Source organism: Apus apus, chromosome 1 (genome assembly GCF_020740795.1).
Source record: "Apus apus isolate bApuApu2 chromosome 1, bApuApu2.pri.cur, whole genome shotgun sequence".
Lineage (NCBI taxonomy): Eukaryota > Metazoa > Chordata > Aves > Apodiformes > Apodidae > Apus > Apus apus.
The window spans coordinates 6,612,282-6,631,190 of NC_067282.1; the positions used below are offsets into that span (position 1 = coordinate 6,612,282).

The 18,909-nt window shown below is 42.4% G+C and overlaps 1 protein-coding gene across 1 annotated transcript in view; it reads left to right on the forward strand.

Annotated features, from left to right (window-relative positions):
• Positions 1–18,909, forward strand: part of DLG2 (discs large MAGUK scaffold protein 2) — a 1,033,121-nt gene that overhangs the window by 137,632 nt on the left and 876,580 nt on the right. Inside the window, exon 5 of the mRNA XM_051620514.1 lies at positions 13,519–13,617. Within this exon, the coding sequence (XP_051476474.1) occupies positions 13,519–13,617 (99 nt within the window). The remainder of the gene's footprint in view (positions 1–13,518; positions 13,618–18,909) is intronic.

Here is an 18,909-nt window from a genome sequence, read left to right on the forward strand (position 1 = left end):
GTTTAGCTGCAGTATTTTTTGCATGTCAGCATGAGTATATGTGTTTGTGTAGCTCAGCAGCCGTGCCTTAGCAAGGCAGCCTGCCACTGCAATGACAGCCACAGCTTACTTCCCCTCCCTATGGCTGTGGCTGAAGCAAATAATTTTCCCTACCAAGGTTTAGGATGCTTCAAGCAAAACTATCTTGTGAAGTAAAAGTCATTACAATATTCAGAAGGGTTTGGATTTTTTTGTTTTTGTGGATCTTTTCTTGTCTTTGATACAGGCTTTGTATCCTTGCATTAGTGTAAAACACCTTTGGGTCTTCCTAAGTATCACTTTATGACATATCAGTCCTGTTCTCAAAATGGGACTAGTTTTATTGCTGCAAATGGAATGCACCATTTCTGGCAAGAACAGGCATAAAATTTCATCTCAAGTGAAATGTGGGTAGTGTCCTCCTCTGTAATTTCTCCGGAGGTATGTGTAAATAGGAAGAGACTGTGTGGGCCAGTGGGGGAGACTGAATTCTATTCTTGGATTTGCTATGGACCTGCAGTGCATCATGAGATAGATCAGAATTCAATCACATTACATGAGATAATTCTTTAAATGTATTTCCTACAAGGTTAGCATGCAATACCTAGCACTGTTGGGTGTTTCTCCTATTTGGAGGTGTTACAGTTCTATTGTATATATATACACTTTTTTCTTACTCTCACATATTACATATAATGTTTATAATGAGGAATAGTATGATCTGAAACAAAATAGTTATGAGTCTGGTCATGGTAAAAATATAATGCTAGAGCTTGTCCTAAACTGTGTGTGATAACACATGTGCACACTCTTGTTCTCCTGAGAACTAAGAGGGATACAGTTCTCTGAAAGCAATTGTCCTTGCTCTCCTGACTGAAGTAGAGGCTATTATAGTTAGCAGTAAATAAAGAGCTGCCCCCTAAGCTGAACGCAGGCCACAGGAGCCATTGCACTAGTTCCTTTCCATCAAAAATTCTAACCTTACATTCATAAATGCCCTATTATCTCTAATCTGAGGTCATTCCATGCCAGCTGTATGGAAGAATGGTTGCCAAGTAGTTCCTCATCTTGCACCATCATATAATTGTTATTAATTAATACAGTCTCTCTAATTATGGTTGTTACAGGGAAGCAGATAGAAAGGCAACCTCAGCAGTTAGGTAATTGCAATTTAATTGAATTGGGTCCATTTGTGGGGGTGCAGAGCTGGGAAAGGAGAACAGGCTAAGCTACGCTGTGCAGCTAGCTGGACATGGGGAGGAGAAGGGTCACCCTCAGCCTCTCTATTCCTCCCATTGTGATACCCTTGATTGTCCTTAATTTGTAAAAAGATTTGGACTAATTCCTTGGAGGTCCCAAGACTTTAGGAATCAGTTCAGCTCCTCCTGGATAAAAGCAAAGTCTAGCTCACCACATGCTACACCAGTGTGTATGAAGTGTGGGAACTGCTTTGTGGTCTCTTCCTGGCCAGGAGAGCACTGCAGTGATTTATTTAAATGTTTTGCATCTCTGCAGCTATGTTTGCTGCCACTGCTGCCTCAAATCTACTATAGCTACATGCCTTTCTGAAGAGTCCAGTGCTAGTCATTTATTTCTGGCTTTCAGGGGAAAATGAACCAACTGGGAGCTGTTACTGTGTAGGTCTCTGTTTAAGCTCTTGAGCTTTAGCCATAGGATCAGTGTCCTAAGGGAGATACCACTGAAGCAGCAGTTTGAGCCAAAGGGCTGTATACATCCTTGGGATTTCTGGAAAACCCAGCACTGAGCCCTGGAATTGGTAGTCTAATTCTCACACTGTGTTGTTAACATCTTTGGAGGGAAAGTATATTGGTTTCAAGAAGAATTAAATACGAAAAGAACAATTAAAAAATACAGTTTTATCATAGTAACCAAAGCAGTTGGGATTTTTTTTGGTTGTTTTCTTTTTTTTTTTTTTTTTTTTTAAAAAAAAGCACCACTGATGCAATAAAAAATGACACAAGAGAATAAATGTATCAGGTTGTTATGGCAACCAAAATATGTAGGTTGAAATTTATGTATGCAGAACTTCTATGTAAGTTAAATAAATATTATCCTTGCTAATTAAAATATCATTACAATATTATTTAATTTAAAATCATTAGTCATGTTTTCTCTTACAGTTAATGACTTACTTTCTGTTTTCTATTTCCAAGTATTTCCATTTGCTTCCAGCTGTGGTCTGCTTCTGTTTTCAGGACAAGATTGGGATTTCACTTGTAGGGGCTTAAATGCAGAGGGACTCCACAGAAGCTGGGGAATAAAATGTATGCAGATGGCCAAAAGTGGAAGCAAACCATGTGCTTTAACATATTATTCGTATTGCAGCTGACCTTCCTGCTCGAAGGGACTTTTGGCAGGTGTCATCACTCCATGCTGGAAGGGACCTCCCTGCAACCACAGCTCCCTGTCTTTGCCCCCAGCTTGACACAGTGCACAGGGAGCTCCTTCCAGAGCCTGTTTCTGCATACAGCCTGACCTCTTCAGCTGCAAATTTAGCTTCCAACATGTTGTATGACAGCCAGTTCTAAATGGGCATTCATTAATTATGTTCAGCCTTTCAATTTTTCTAGTCTTTTTCCTCCAGCCTTCAGGAAAATTCGGTAATAGCTTCTGCTTTATTTGAAAGAAATAGATCTTTATTATCCCAAATTACTCTTCATATTTCATCTTCTTTATGCTCAGCAAAGGGCAGCCCAATTGAAAGGTAAGGAATGGGGAGAATGAACATCAGGATCTGACTGAATCCCAGTGAGCTGAGGGAAATGCATTTATTTGTTTCAAGTTTTCATCTCATTCATTCTCATGTTCAGAGCAGTCAGAATTTGCCCTACAGCATTTGGTAACACTGTTGCCAAGAATGTTTTGGAAAACAGTATATCAGGGTAAGAACTCAGACATACATAAGTTGTCTCCATTCCTTATGTGGATAGATGTCTGGCATGGAGCCGCTGCAGTGAGGATAGGTCTTTGCCTGAAAACTGTAACTGATCTGTCCAGACTCATGCTCTGAGTCTTATTCTCATGCAGCTAAACTGAGAATGATATATCTCTTCATCCGTGCAGCAGGGTTCATCTTTGCAATGCTCTTTTCACTTAGTTTTCCTCTTGGCCACATGCAGTAGGCCAGCAGATACTGCCAACCACCAGTATCTGGTGTGCCAGGTCTCAGCAGGGGACAAACTGTCCCTTGAGCAACCAGCCCTTGCAAGGCTTGTGTTTGCAAGGACTCTGGTCACTGCCCTGTGCATGGTCTTCCCCAGATGCACAAGTCCACTGTGGTGTGTCCCTTAGTGACACTCTGCTCCCTGGAAAAGGAGACAACAAGAGTGCCTTGCTTTGTACCCCAGATTGAAAATGAAGCTCTGCATGAGTGATACTGGAGATGGAGCTGGGATGGGCAAGATAAAACTCCTGGGTGTCTTCTGTCCGCTCACAAGGCTTGAGTTTGTGCAGCCAACTGTTTCCAGCCAGCTTCATCCAAACTCTGTGTTAGGGAGAAGAAAAGCTGAAGCATGAGCTAGTACCTCCTCCCTGCCTGAATTTCCTTCCTGGAAAATCAGTTGCCTTGCCCCAGAGTCACGGTGCTACGGAGTAATTATGATATGGATAATCAGGGAGATCACAGAATCACAGCATCTTAGGGGTTGGAAGGGACCTCAAAAGATCATCGAGTCCAACCCCCCTGCCAGAGCAGGATCACCCAGAGCACATCACACAGGAACGTGTCCGGGCGGGGTTTGAATGTCTCCAGAGAAGGAGACTCCACAGCCTCTCTGGGCAGCCTGTCCCAGGGCTCTGTCACTCTCACAGGAAAGAAGTTTTTTCTGATGTTTATGTGGAACCTCCTGTGTTCCAGTTTGCACCCATTGCCCCTTGTCCTGTCACTGGACATCACTGAAAAAAAGCCTGACTCCATCCTCCTGACACTCACCCTTAACATATTTGTAAACACTGATGAGGTTGCCCCTCAGTCTCCTCTTCTCCAAGCCAAAGAGACCCAGCTTCCTCAGCCTTTCCTCATCAGGGAGATGTTCCACTCCCTTCGTCATCTTTGTGGCTCTGCACTGGACTCTTTCAAGCAGTTCCCTGTCCTTCTGGAACTGAAGGGCCCAGAACTGGACACAATATTCCAGATGTGGCCTCACCAAGGCAGAATAGAGGGGGAGGAGAACCTCCCTTGACCTACTAACCACTCCATTTCTAATACACCCCAGGATGCCATTGGCCTTCTTGGCTACAAGGGCGCATTGCTGGCTCATGTTCATCCTCCTGTCCACCAGGACCCCCAGGTCCCTTTCTCCTACACTGCTCTCCAACAGGTCAGCCCCCAACCTGTACTGGTCCATGGGGTTGTTCTTCCCCAGATGCAAGACTCTACACTTGCCCTTGTTGAATTTCATCAAGTTTCTCCCTGCCCAACTCTCCAGCCTGTCCAGGTCTCACTCAATGGCAGCACAGCCTTCTGGTGTGTCAGCCACTCCTCCCAGTTTAGTGTCACCAGCAAACTCTGTTCCCTCATCCAGGTCATTGATGAAAATATTGGATAGTACTGGTCCCAGTACCGACCCCTGAGGGACTCCACTAGTCACAGACCTCCAACTAGATTCTGTCCCATTGAGCACAACTCTCTGACTTCCTCCTTTCAACCAGTTCTTGATCCACCTCACTATGTGACTGTCAAGACCACACTTCCTCAGTTTATCTGTAAGGATGTTATGGGAGACAGTGTCAAATGCTTTACTAAAATCAAGATAAACCACATCTACCACCCCACCATCATCTATCCACCTAGTTACCTCCTCATAGAAGGGTATAAGGTTGGTCAAACATGGCTTCCCCTTGGTAAAACCATGTTGACTGCTCTTTAAGACCCCCTCATCCTTGATATGCCTAGAGATAGTGCCAAGAACAAGTTGTTCCATCACCTTTCCAGGGATGGAGGTGAGGCTGACCGGTCTATCATTACCCAGGTCCTCCTTCTTCTCCTTCTTGTTGACTGGCGTGACATTTGCTGTCCTCCAGTCCTCAGGCACCTCTCCTGTTGCCCACGACTTATCAAAGATGATGGAGAGTGGCCCAGCAATGAGCTCCGCCAGCTCCCTCAGTGTCCACACGTGTATTCCATCTGGACCCATCGATTTATGGATGTCCAGACTGCTTAACTGATCCCTAACCCAATCCTCATCTACCAAAGCAAACTCCTTCTTCATCCTGACTTCTTCTGGGGCTTTAAGGATCTGGGTCTCCTGGGGAGAGTCTGCAGCAGTAAAGACAGAGGCAAAGAAGGCGTTCAGTACCTCTGCCTTCGTTATATCCTGTGACACCAGGGCACCCACCTCATTCAGCAATGGGCCTATATTGCCTCTAATGTTAGTTCTATCTCCTAGTTGGTTTGTTCACCATTTGTCTCAAGAAGTTATCATTAATGCATTGGAGGAACCTCCTAGACTGTGAGTGGCTGGCTGTGTAGGCCTTCCAGCAAATATCTGGGTAATTAAAATCCCCCATGAGGACTGCGGACTAAATCCTGTAGTTGCGAGGCTGCTTTCAGTTGCCTGTAGAAAGTCTCATCAACTCCCTCGTCCTGATCAGGAGGTCTCTGATAGACCCCCACATCTATATCACCCATGCTAGCCTGCCCCTTAATTCATACCCATAGACTTTCCACTTGCTCCTAATTGGCCCCTGGACAGAACTCAGTACATTCTAGCTGCTCTCTCACATAAAGGGCAACTCCACTGCCTCTCTTTGCTGACCTGTCTTTCCTAAAAAGCACATAGCCATCCATGGCCACATTCCAGTCATGTGAGCTGTCCCACCATGTCTCTGTAATTGCTACCAGATCATAACCCTTAGAGTGCTCACAGACCTCTAACTCCTGTTTATTCCCCATGCTGCGTGCACTGGTGTGCAGGCATTTCAGGGAGCGAGCTGAGCACTCCGGTGGCACCCTTGGGAGGCGGGAGGCCTTCTGGTCTTCATTAATACTAGAGCAATGCCCCACTAGTTCAAAGCCAGCTACAAAGCCCTCCCTCTTTGAATCCAGTTTAAAGCTCTGTGAATGAGCCCTGCTAACTCCTGCCATAGGACCCTTTGTCCTCTGTGGGACACGGTTTTCCCATCCAATGCCAGCAGGCCCGGTGTCCTGGAAATCAAACCATCCAGGAATTTTGTCCCCTACCCCCTTCAAGTCTAGTTTAAGGCTCTCTCAATGAGCCCCACTAACTCCTAGCCAAGAATCCTTTTCCCCCTTGTTGATAGCTCTATGCCATTGCTTGCTAACATACCTGGTGTCCTGTAAACATCTCCATGATTGAAAAACCCAAAGTTCATCTGACGGCACCAGCCTCTAAGCCATTCATTAATCATTTGTGATTTCCTAGTCCTCTCAGCTTTTCCTGCCACCAAAGGAACTGAGGAAAAGGACACCTGTGCTCCTGATCCCACAAGCATTCGGTCTAGTACTCTGAAATCCCTTTTCATCGCCCTGGGACTTGCCTTGGCTTGAGTACAGGCTTTGTCAGCCCAGACAAAGCAACTACTGAGTAGCTGGTAGCTTGGAGACAGTTGGTCAAATCTGTGTTGGGGATGAGCAAATGCAAAGTTCACTAGTGACATTCTGACATCACTGAGAGTGAGCCTTGCTTCCGGGAGGGTGGGGCAACACTAAATCAGATCCTGACCTTTCTGAAACACAAGCCTGGAGCCACAGAATTATTCCAGAGCTCTAACACTCTTTAAGTCTGTCATAAAATCTTCTGAAAGGTTGAATCCATATTAGCTAAAGTGGAATAATAAAAATCCTAAGGTAAAATAAATATTATTGTGATATTTATGCTCTTTTCCAAATACAATAACTTAAAAAAAAATCAAACGTGGTGCAATCTATAGACTAGAATCCATGCCAAAATATATATTTTTCTGTTATACATTAATATTTACTGGTCATACTGGGAAGACAGGTGCAGAAGGGTCTGTGGTGACATTCTTACAGGGCTTAGCCATGAGACTGTTCCAGTTTGGTTTGATGGCTTTTTTTGGTAGCTGGGGAGGGGCCCCCAGGAGTGGCTCTGGTAAGAAGCTGAGAAGCTCCCCCTGCTCCAAACCCAGCCAAGGAGCCATTGGAGAGACAATAGATGCGCCTCTGCCATTAACATATGAAAGAACTGAGACCTGAGCAAAGGCGTAAAGAAAGACGAGAGCGGTGGTGGTGGTTGGTGAGGAAGGAGGGGAAGAAGGTGCCCTAGCAGAAGTTTCCCTGAAACTCATAGTGAGATGGCAGCTGTCCCCCTGCACTCATGGAGGAATGTGGTAGAACATTCCCTGAAGGCACCAGGAGGGGTGAACTTGGCCAGTGGACTTGGATTTTGTGGCCAGAGGGTTTGCTGCCTGGGGGCTCTGATTGCGCAGCTTTGGAAGACCCCGGTGCCAGGGGAGGTGGCTGTTCCTGAAGCAGCCGTGAGTCTGTTGTCATGTTGGGCCCAAACTATGACAGAGACCTTGTAGCAATCTATAACATCATCCTGACTTGAGACAGCTGCAAAGACTGAGCTAATGTGATGTGATGTGGAGCAAACCTTGACATCTTCAAACAACGAACTTGAAAGTCTGATGTGGAAACTGAAACAAAAACCGGTCTGATGACTAAACCATTTGACTGAAAACACTGGACAATGTGTATTCTAAAGGACTTCAGAAACACTCGATTAGGCACCTTCTTTTTAAAATGATTTTGTGGACAAGAAGAGAGTTCTATTTAATTATTTCTGGACTGAAATTTAGGCCCCGCTGAGGCAAATGAAACTCTGCCTGGCTTCTGTGAGATTATATTTCTTATTTAAGTTTCTATCATGGCTTGCTCTGGCATTGTCTGAGTTTTCAGTCATCTGTGATATTGGTGAAAGTTAATTCCTGCCAAAAAAAATTGCGGAATGACATTTCTTCCTGTAACAAGGACTATAAGAGGCAAAGAAATAGGACTATCAGGGTACAGAAAAAGGAAAGTACATTTTTATGGTCTCTTGGACTATTTCTTTACATGGCATTGCAGGAAAAAACTCTTCAAATACCCAACAATGCTTTGTCTCCACAAACTGCTCAAGATGTATAACTCTTTTGTTGTTGTGGTCCAAGATTTTAATCAGCAGGAGCTGAAACACAATACATTTTGGAGAGCTGTCAACTCTACCCAGGAACAGCAGCAAGGTACAGCCCTTGGTGGACTGATCACAGACACAGAAGGCATTCCTGCTGTTGCTGGCCTGTGTTGTAAAGGATGAACTTGACTTGAGTCTAGTTTTAGTTCACACATGGCTTTAGCAGAGCATGAGTGGAGTTGGCTGTACCCTTGTGTAGAGGGGTGCTGTGTTCTTTGCTAGTAGCAGTGTCCTGCTGTGCATCACAGTTCAGCTCGGGTTGCTTCCTACTCCAGCATAGCTGCTGAATTAATTAATTTACATCAATGTCCTGTAAAATGGATAATTCCAGCATATGTTATGTTGTATTTTACTTTCCCCCTGTAGCTTTGTAAATGTTCTAATGATTTTTTAAAATGCTTACTTTTGAAAAAGTTAATTAAATAAAAGTATCTCTCAGCACTATATATTCCTCGGAGCATTTATTACCAAGATGATAGATTTCCTGACAGATTTTGGCATCCAAAAGTGAAAGATTACTGTTTTTTATATACTTTTCCTCTTTTAATGTAAATCCTTTGGGGCAAGCTGGCATTCGTCTACAGGCTCTCATAGGACTGGAATGGAGCTACCAATTCATGATACAAAACACCAAAAGAGGTCTCAGATCAGCTTCTGTGTTTTGAATTTCTCTCTCTAAAAGCACACAGGAGAGCCTTCCCTAAGCTGCCAGCAGTAGAAGGTGCATTAGCTCTCTGAACCCTAAGGCAGCTGCAGATTTATTCAAGCTCATGGACTGTAGGTCTCCCACACTCCCAGCAGCTCTCTTGGTTCCTTTGCAAAGTGGATCAGCATTTTTTAGCCAGAAAATATCCCATACAGGTGTGTGTGTGTAAATAAATTCAAAGTCCTGGCAGCAACATCCAAGAGAACGGAAGAGGAGAATAATGTTTGCATATATGTTTCTTATTTTTAAATTTTTTTTTATGTTCTCAATGTTGGGCCTCAAGCTGAGAAGTAAAAATGAGGTAACTATTGTGGATGGTTAAAAGTGCCTTCAATTGTTATATTAGGTATTAATTTCAGAGCCATACAATAAACTGGCGATTTCATCCACTATTACAGGGTTTGGCTGCTACAGGAAGACCTCCTGTAGGAACTCTTGGAAACCCCATATGCCATAATTGCCTATGAGGGCAAATGCTCCTTCTGGCTGGTTCCTGGCTCAGACATGAACTGGAACATGCTGCCTGCTGAAAGGGAAACCAGTGACATACTTCCATAATTCATAACTGTGTACTCTGGCAAAAACTAATCAGCATTAATTTTGACATTTGACTGTGACAATTGTGCATGTCCTAATAAGCTACAGGAAAGATGTGTTATAAGCACAGAAGACCTTTGCTGAGCACTGTTAAAATGAGAAAAAAATTAACAAGGTAACTAATGTGATTAGCATTTTATTAATAAACATTTAAATAATGCTGTAAGTTTGCACAATGAGCCATTTCCCTGAAGGGATTATGGTCTAAGTAGACCCTGTTAATTATAATCTAAATAGATTAGCTTTAATTATACAGAAAATTGGAAGATTGCTTTTGGTGTGATCTACAATTCTCATGATTACTTCCCATGTGAGCGAAGTTAACAAACAAAGTTTTAATCTGCTTTTGCAGCATTCGCTTGTAAAATCTCTTTCTCAGACCAGCTTGAAGAGAATATGATAATATTGTTTTCTGTGAAGAGAAAGATACAGTTGTTCCAACTACCGGCCTTCTAGATACAGGAGTCTGATAAAAAGCGTAGACTTTTGTCAGTGGTTTTAATTCAAGCTTGAAGTCCTTATTTTCAGAACCTCCTGCAAGGAGGTACCAGCATGGTGCACGTGCTCCACTGCATTCGTGCTGTCACCCTAGGGCTGCCAGTTCTGCTTCTCATGGTGACCTGCACAGTTCAGGAATGATGAGGTGTTGCTGAAGTGCTTCTTTTGCATGCATGGGCAGCTTTGGGAAAGAAAATGTACAAACAAGTTTAGACACCATAGGCTTTTGATTAGCTTCTAAAGGGAGGATTGTATGTATTCAAGAAGAAAAGACTCAGATCCAAAAATACTAGTATCCTTTTTGCCTCTTGCATTATACAGTCCCATTTATTTAATAACACAAAGTTAAATGACTATGGGTTTTCAGATAGATTGCTAACCTATGCTTTGTTCAAGTTTGGGAACCATATATTATTTTGCTAACACTTGTTGAACCTTAATACATTGGAAGAGTGGGACATTCCGGATTTATTACAGTTACTCTTGAGCCATTTGTACCCTGCTAATGTCCTTGGTTTGCTGCTCTTCACAATTAATCTGTGACCCATTTCCCTAAGGAAAACAATTGAAACATTTCATAGCCTCTTATGACATTGTTTTATGTTCTTTCAAAATATTGGAGTCAGCTAACGGTGAAAAATTTGAGGCAAAAATATGTAGAATATAAACAAACTAAAGTTCCTTATCCAGTTTTGCAGCTGCATTCATTTGATAAACGCTACCATGTGGTCTGTAGTTTCTGCTGCAAATTGTCAAACCCCTTTTGAGAAGTTGCAGAAGCTTAGCTCATTTAGGACTAGGCAGTTTAGCTTTGATGATGACAGCAAATAAATAATATATTGATATGCATAGTTTATATTTTGCTTGTAAATAATAATAATGGGAAACGCTTCTGTCAGGTATTCAAAAAAGCAAAGATGAAATGAAAATCATTATGCATGCTTTTTTTCCCCTTGTAAAGCAAATTTTCCCTTCCTGAAAGAAACACTCAGGGAGTTGCTTGGATTTTCTCTGGCTCTGAGACAAAATGTGAGACCCGGGTTCAGTTCCTTGCTGTCCTGCATAATTCTGTCCTGGTTGCCTTGCTATCCCTTCCTTCCTCCCAGATTACAAATGCAGGGATATTCAACACCCTTTGGTGAGGAGAAAGAAGCTGAACTACTGCACGGTTCTCTGTGTCTGTGAGCATGTTTGTGCTGGTTTGGTTCTGGCATGGTTTTGGTACCAGGAGAGGGGACCCAGGAGTGGCTCCTGTAAGAAGCTGAAAAGCTCCCCCAGCTCCAAACTGCTGGTTAAGGCCTAGCCAGGAGAGAGACAATGGATGTGCCTCTGGGATTAACATATGAAAGGGGAAATCTGAGAGCATTGGAGGAGAGCAGAGTTGGAAAGCAGAGGAGTGCAAAGGTGAGAGCAGCTCTCAAGATCGGTGAGGAAGAAGGAGGTGCCTGAGTTTAGGTTCCCCTGCAGCCCATGGTGAGAAGACAGGCTGTCCTCCTTTGCTCATGAAGGAGCAAGGCAGAGCATCTCCTGAAGGTGCATGGTGCAGCAGGTGTGGATCTGCGGCCCATGGACTTGGACTTGAGGTTGTGAATGACCCCGTGCCAGGGGAGGTGTCTGTTCCCAAAGCAGCCTGTGACTCTGTGGGAAGCCCACGCTGGGGTAGTCTGCTTCTGAGGGACCCCACCTCGTGGGAAGGACTCATGTCAAGGAGGTTCATAAAGGACTCTCTCCCATGAGGGGGACCCCATGGTTAAGCAGGGGAAGACTGTGAGAAATCCTGCTCCTGTAGGAGGGAGAAGTGGCCGGAAACAACATGTGACACACTGACTCTAAACCCCATTCCCTGTCCCCCTGTGCCACTAAGGGGAAGGAGGTTGGACTTGATGACCTTCAAGGTCTTTTCCAACCAGGATGATTCTGTGATTATGAGTTAGAGAAATCGGGAACAAAGTATTTTGGGCCTGGGAAGAAGTGAGGGGTGGGGCAAAGTATTTAAGCTCTGTTTTCATTTGCGTTTTATTAGTGATAAATTGATATTTTTCCCCAAGTTGAATCTGTTTTGCCCTCGACCATAACTGGTGAGTGAACCCTCCTTGTCTTTGTCTTGACCCATGAGCTTGTTGTTTCTTGTCCCCGTGCGTGTGTGCGTGTGTGTGAGCGATCATATTGGTTCCTTGTTCTCAGTTAGGCCCAAACCACGAAGGTGTTAGAGAAGCTGACTTTAGAGAGGACATGCATGCAGTCCAGCGTAGTGCTGAGCTGCTGGGCCTGATCCAAAGTTTAAACACATTCTTTACTGGAGCACGAGACTACTGCCATTGGTTCCAGTGAAGTTGAAAGCACGTGTCTAAGTAGTTGCCTGGATTGGGGCCAGCATTCTGTCTTTTGCTGGATGGAGCCCTACATAAACAAGGTAGTATCAGAGGAGAAAACATTTGCACATGTGGATGTGATTTGGCTGTTTCTGTGGCACTGGCTTGTTGTTTTCAAAGTGGTGCTGGCAATGGTTGGTCTATTTTAAAATGCTAACAGTGTCTTGCTGGTTGTGTTAAAATTGACTGTGTTCTTGGTGCACAGGCTGAAAAAGGTTGGGCCTAAATCACTCAGGGTCTCTGTGATGCTCAGCACCAGCAGATACAAGGAAGACACTGTACTCTGCTTCAATTCACTCTGCACTCCTGTTTGTGCTCTTGCAAAGTGCCCAGAAATTTCCTGCCATTCGAGTTAGTGGCAGTTATCATGTTTCATTCAAAGCCTAACTCTTTAAGCACATTTTTTGCAGGGCAGAGCACTCTAAACAGATATATCATTTATAAAATTTGCTGTCTTAAGGCAGAATGTGCAATAATGTGTTAGATTTCCAGCAGTAAAATTGATCAAAACAAATATAGCTTTTTACTGTATCTTCAATTAAAGATATTATTTGAAAAAATGCTACATGTTTTATGAAGGTATCTGTAAGCAATGTAAGATTGAAATCTGTGTAAATGAAGGAATGGTAACAAAAAAAAGCATTTGAATTTAGAAGATTTGGAAATATGGCTACTACACAAATATGAAACCCTCTCACTTAGGAGAATGCCATGAGTTAGAAAAGAGAAGAAAACCAGGAAATTCAGCTGGTGCCTTAAAGAAATCTATTCCTGCAGCTACTCCAGATGAGAACCCCATTACCATCCACAGGCTTCTTTTTTGTCAGGACACTGATTTCCTTCCTTATCTCTATGTTCTGATGCTGAGAGCAGCAGAGCACCTTGAATGCCTTCTGAAGTCAACAAGAGATTATGATAAACATTATCTTGTAGATTTAGCCTATTAAGACTTTCACAGACTTCCATGAGAGTGGCTATAAGATTAAACACAGAATTTTGCATCTCTAAACGTTGAGCTGAAAATCTTATGTATGGGCCACCTGAATTCAGGCTACCCTTTTGTATATGCATGCTAATCTTTCAATTTAAGTGTAATAGAATTACAGTGCACATCTCAGCTACTTTATTTGATTTCTCCCCCCCGCTCTAGTCTGCTGCTTCCAACGGATCACAAGGATCTGGACAATGTGGTGAACCCAAGAAGGAGAACCAGACATTTGATAATTATGTGGTGGACATGAAGACAAAGGTATGGTCCAATCTTTTGTGATGGAGAATGAAATCCTCATTTAGTCAATTTTTTTCTGGAGGGAAAAGGTGTAGAATATATTGAACTTGAGCTCCCAGTGTAATTTTTTTTTGCTGCTTAATAACTCCATATGCATTACCACATTTGAATGAGACTTATGGCTGCAATTTATTGCTGTGTCTTAGAAGCCCTGTGCATTTTATGCTGTTCTAGCAGAATTTAATTTTTATTTTTATGTAAAAATATTGTTAGTACCAATGATGGTTCTACAGGATTGCTGACCTCAAGATATTTTCATTTCCCTGTATTTTTTAAATGCAAGGTGTTGCACAGTTAGTAAATTTTAACCAAGGTGTTTTCAGTCTGTCAGTGTGTGTTGTGGTCTATTTTTGGTCTGGAGTCAGTATCGAGAAATAGGAATGTCAGCAAAGAGATGATTTTTTTATAGGCAGTCTAGTGATACCTACCATGAAGCTACACTGAATAATACAGAAAGCAATATAATTTCATGGCTGCAGTAAGGGGTATGTTACACTTCTCTATGAAACAGTCTTGCTGCTTGCAGTGGTGGAGGTCTAAGTGTTTCTTTTGTAATATCTCCATTATTTTCACAGGTTCACAGTTTGGCTGGGACAATCCTCTTGAGCATATGCATTATTATGTAAACTTTCAGCTTTGAAGTCATTGTGTATTTTTTCTTCTCTAAGTAAAAGAAACATGAATTTTTTTTTATGAAGTTAGCAAGCTGCAAACATCAGGAAAAGAAAACAGGCATTAACTGAGTTTGCATTATATACCTTGTAGACTTCAGCAGATATTGTTTCTAACATGGAAACTTGCAGATTATTCCTCTTGTCTAAAGCTTTTCCATGAGCTTTGTTTACACTTCTAGGTTGCTTTGTCTGATTGTTAACTTTTCAAGATTTAAACTAATTGTCTAGCATGACTTTCTGAGTTTCTTGTGTTGTGTTCCCATTTGATCAGAAGAACTTAAGTAGCACTATGGTCTTATATGGTACTAGAGAACTGAGACAAGAACATGTTGACTCACTGATATTTGTCTCTACATTTATGAAATAAATCACTTCCCCAAAGCAGGGAATTATCAAAAGCTTGTTATATACCCTAAATATGGGAGGGTGGTATGGTAATCTTGGGATGTAGAGGATCTCAGCCCAATTTCTCAGCATTATTTCCACTATGAATGCCCATTTGAACAGTGCACCATGTTCCCTACTTAGAGTTACAATGCTGCCAACTCCTGGACTCAATGTTTCTCCATCAGCAGTTCGACATAGTACATTTTCATGCTGTTTGTAGCTCTCCAGCACAAATTTTTTTTGTACATGAGAGTAAACTCCATAAATTGGCTACTCTGTTGCCAAACTCTAAGACATTCAGAGCTGTGAGTGGTATTTTCTTCAATTCCCAGTACCACGGGGTAACGGATAGCAGCTGTTTTGTTTTCCATTTCCTGGAACTTGTGGCTTAGTGTGTCAGTTCGTTTGAAAGAGTAATTTTGCCTGATTTCTTTTTCAAGTGATGGTGCTTGAGTGTCAGTGGCACGCTGCTATGAGAGTGACACGCAGCTATTTAGGACTGGCTACATGTTTAAACATATGCACCAGAGCTTTTCAGTGGCTGATGATCAATCGGTTGTTAGATTTACTTCCCCAGGCAGACAGTTCAAGAATTAAAATGAGCTCTTCATTCACCATGGGTCTTGAGAGCTGAGAGCCACTTCAGGACACATTGCCCTTGAGTACCACATGTTTCTATTGCAGAGCATCCCAGCTCACATAATACCAGTTTGTAACTGAAGCGCTTCTCTTTCCTTCTGAATAATGGATTTGTGGGAACAAAGAGGAAAAAAAAAAAAAAAGGCTTTGTATGGGAAATAATAGATACATAAAATGTTAGGCTTAAGTTTTGAATTAATGAAGATTGCAGAGCTTTCAAAAGACTAGCTTATCCAAGGCCCTTCAGAGCTGTAGGATGGCTTAAGGACCTTTTCTCATCCTCTGCTCCATACCCTGTGATTAGGAATGTGGGTTTCCTACAACCCTACAAGTCATACTCTGTTCCCAGCTTGCCTCAAAATATTCTCAGAAGCACCTAACTGGTGAGATTGTGGGAATGAAACAACTAGACAGGTTGCACTGTCTTGATCCTTGGAGATTTTCAATATTAGGCTGCATAATGGCCTGAATAAGCTGATCAGACCTCACTGCTGATCCTGCTTTGAGCAGGAGATTGGAGTAAGACCTCCTCAGGTCCTTTCTATTGTCAGATCCTGTGATCCTTTCCTTACATTGACTTCTGGAGAGGTAAGGAGGCAACCACCCTGCTGTCCCACTGTTCACCCATGGAGGCAAATGACTTTACACCCCACTGGGTGCAGCAGCCAAGGGCCAGGTATTACAATAAGGGCCTCAGCAAACAGAGCCAGAAAAGTCCTCATTGTCTATTAAAAAAACCAAAAAAAGCTTTTTTTTTTCTTGCATTTGTGTGCTCGGCCAGTGCTTGGCTAAAGGGGTTGGCTCCCACAGACGGAATAAAAGGTGGTAAGCTGGGCATGAGTAGAGGGAATCCCCTCCTCAGCTGTGAACCAGGAAACAAACTTTCTTCTGTGGCTGTTTAGCCTGGGGCCGCCGTGGTCTTTGGGGTGTAGAGTTCTTCTGAAGACAGAGCAGAGCTGCCTGTCTAGCCTTCACTTCTCCCCACACCCATTTTACCACCTACCTCCAGAGCTCAGAGTAATGAGGTCTGTGCTCCCCTATGTAAAATAGTATTTTTTGTTCTCGTTGAGAAAGATACCAGCCAGAGAAATCAGTCAGGACTCCAGCATTGATTGTGCTGAATAGGAATTAAATTCACCATGTGTGTGAGAATGGAACAATTCTTGTTATAGTTTCTGCCTGAGACTCTCATGGGCCTGAGGCCAGTGGCTTAGAGGGCTGCTGCAGTCAGGAGGGGCAGAACTGCTAATTTGTTGATCTTTAAATTAACACCAGTACTCAAGGGCTTCTGGTTCAGCCTGGGAACTGCATTAAAATTCTTAGGGACTAAGGTATACAGAACTTCAGGCATTCTGAAATTTGTATTAACTTTTCTTCCTGGCTGAAGCAGGACTTATTCTGGCATTTCATCTGTAATATAGCTCCTAACTACATATCCAGGAGCTGCAAGAATAGTAGTGTTGGGGTTTTTTTTGTTTCTTTGTTTTGTTTTTTTTAATTATTATTTTTAGTGTAGCACAAAGCAGTCCTAATAAAGAGGCTGTCTCGTGAGCTTTTAACTTCTGACATATAATTACTCAGATAACTTGTGTCCTGCTGTTAACCTACTAACTAACCCATTGTGATGAACAGCAATGTAGCTGGAGCTGGGCTCAGTGGTGTAAATGGGCTCTGACCATAAAGGCATAAGTTCGAGAGTAAATCAATTGCACTCTTGTTAGAGATGTAGTCAGAAAAACTATTTATTTGTAGCCTATTTGGGTGCAGTATAGGACCTGAAAAGAAGGAGAATATGACCCCAGGTGAAAGACAGGCAATTTAATACCATCAAGAAGTACTTCATAGTACACAATTTAAGATACACTAGGAGTAAATAAATCTTTCTCCACATTTGTAAGAGGATGTGCGTGTTCATGTGTTCTCTGTGTAGGTGCACAGAGCTCTAAATAGTCGCGGGCGAAATTTTGCAAGATGCTGACACTACTAATGCTGTGTTAGCAGTCTGGTAGATGTCTCCTTTCTTAGTGTCTATTCCAAAACGTGGAGACCTAGTACTCCTGTTTTTTTTTTCATTTCTGCTATTTGAGTTAGAGATAATTAAGCTAACTTTGCTGGTTTTTTTTAAGAATCAGTTTCTCTTTGCAGTTTTTGTTTTAGAATATTTGGGTTTCGAAAGAATTTAAGTAATCTTTTAAAGGTGTGTCAAGAAAGATTAAAAAAAATAAGATAATGCTTCTTGTTGGTTTTAGGTTTCACAGATGCTTGCTTTTACAAATATTCACTTCAGCAGGATGTTACAGGCTCTGGTTCTAAATATAACTGCCTAATTAAACCCTATGCTTTTGTTATTCAAGTGGAAGTACCTGAATACAGTGAAGATTTTTAATGTCAGAAAGGAGCATAAAATTGTCCAGTCTAAACTACTGCATTATACAGACCATCACATTTCACCCACTCACCTTGTATTGTTTGTTTTTTAATAACTTAAAAACATACACCTTGGTAAAAATAGAGGATAAGGAAGCAGTCATCTGGGTAAGTGGTTTTCACATGGTGGTCTGCGGAGCCACTGGTATCACAGTGGGAAAGAGTTGTTATTCTTCCTGTATTAAGGCTTCCTGAGAGCCACAGCTCATCACAGAGGTTATTTTTTACCACGTAAGTCAACTATAAACCCATCTCTTTTCACCCCAGATGGCTGCTTCTCAATTTGGTTGGTTTTTGGGTCAAGTCTTTCTATAGTAGATTTCAATCATGATCATATGTACAGATAACACAAAGGCTGGAAGAGCAGAGGAAAAAAATAGAACTAAGCAGCAAAATGACCTGCAGAAATTAGAGCAGAATGAGATGTTGCTAATGAAGGGTAACACAGTGCCAAGGATTTAAAAAATCTTATACTTGAGCAGAAAAAATTAATTGAAAAAGTATGTAGTTGGAAGAAGAAAATGAAGCAGCTCAGCCTCTGTTTTTGGGTCTGGGAGGGGTAATTTATGAAAATGAGGAACTGTATCCTTGGGAGAAACACTGGCGACCCATTGATGGGCATCCCTTCCCACACTACAGCCCTGACTTTGTCAGCTCATTGATGGGTGTATGTTAGAAGGCATGACCAGGAGCCTGTGGAAGGATGGATCCAGGGTCCATGTCCCCAGCAGTGTGGATCTCTTCTGTCTGGGGCTATAGGAGATTCTAAGGGTAAAAAGTAGGTGGCAGTGTTTCAGGGACTATGCTGCTCAGCAATGGGCTGAGTTTGGGTAGCACACATGCAAATCTTGCCCTGTTAAATGCTCCTTGGTGCATTTTATGGAATGAGATGACACTCCAAAATTGGAGGAGTGCAGGAGGAAGCGTTTAGGTGCAGTGATGAAGTCTAGTTTGCCCAGATGCCCACATGAGTCACATTGTTCACTCAAACATCCTCAAAGGGTTCACACTCTATGTTTTTCATATACACTGTAAATAGGATCATGAATTCACTGGGACCAGCTCACAGGAGTAGAACTAATTGCAACTGGAAGCGTTTACAGATCATGCACTTGGAGACCGATTT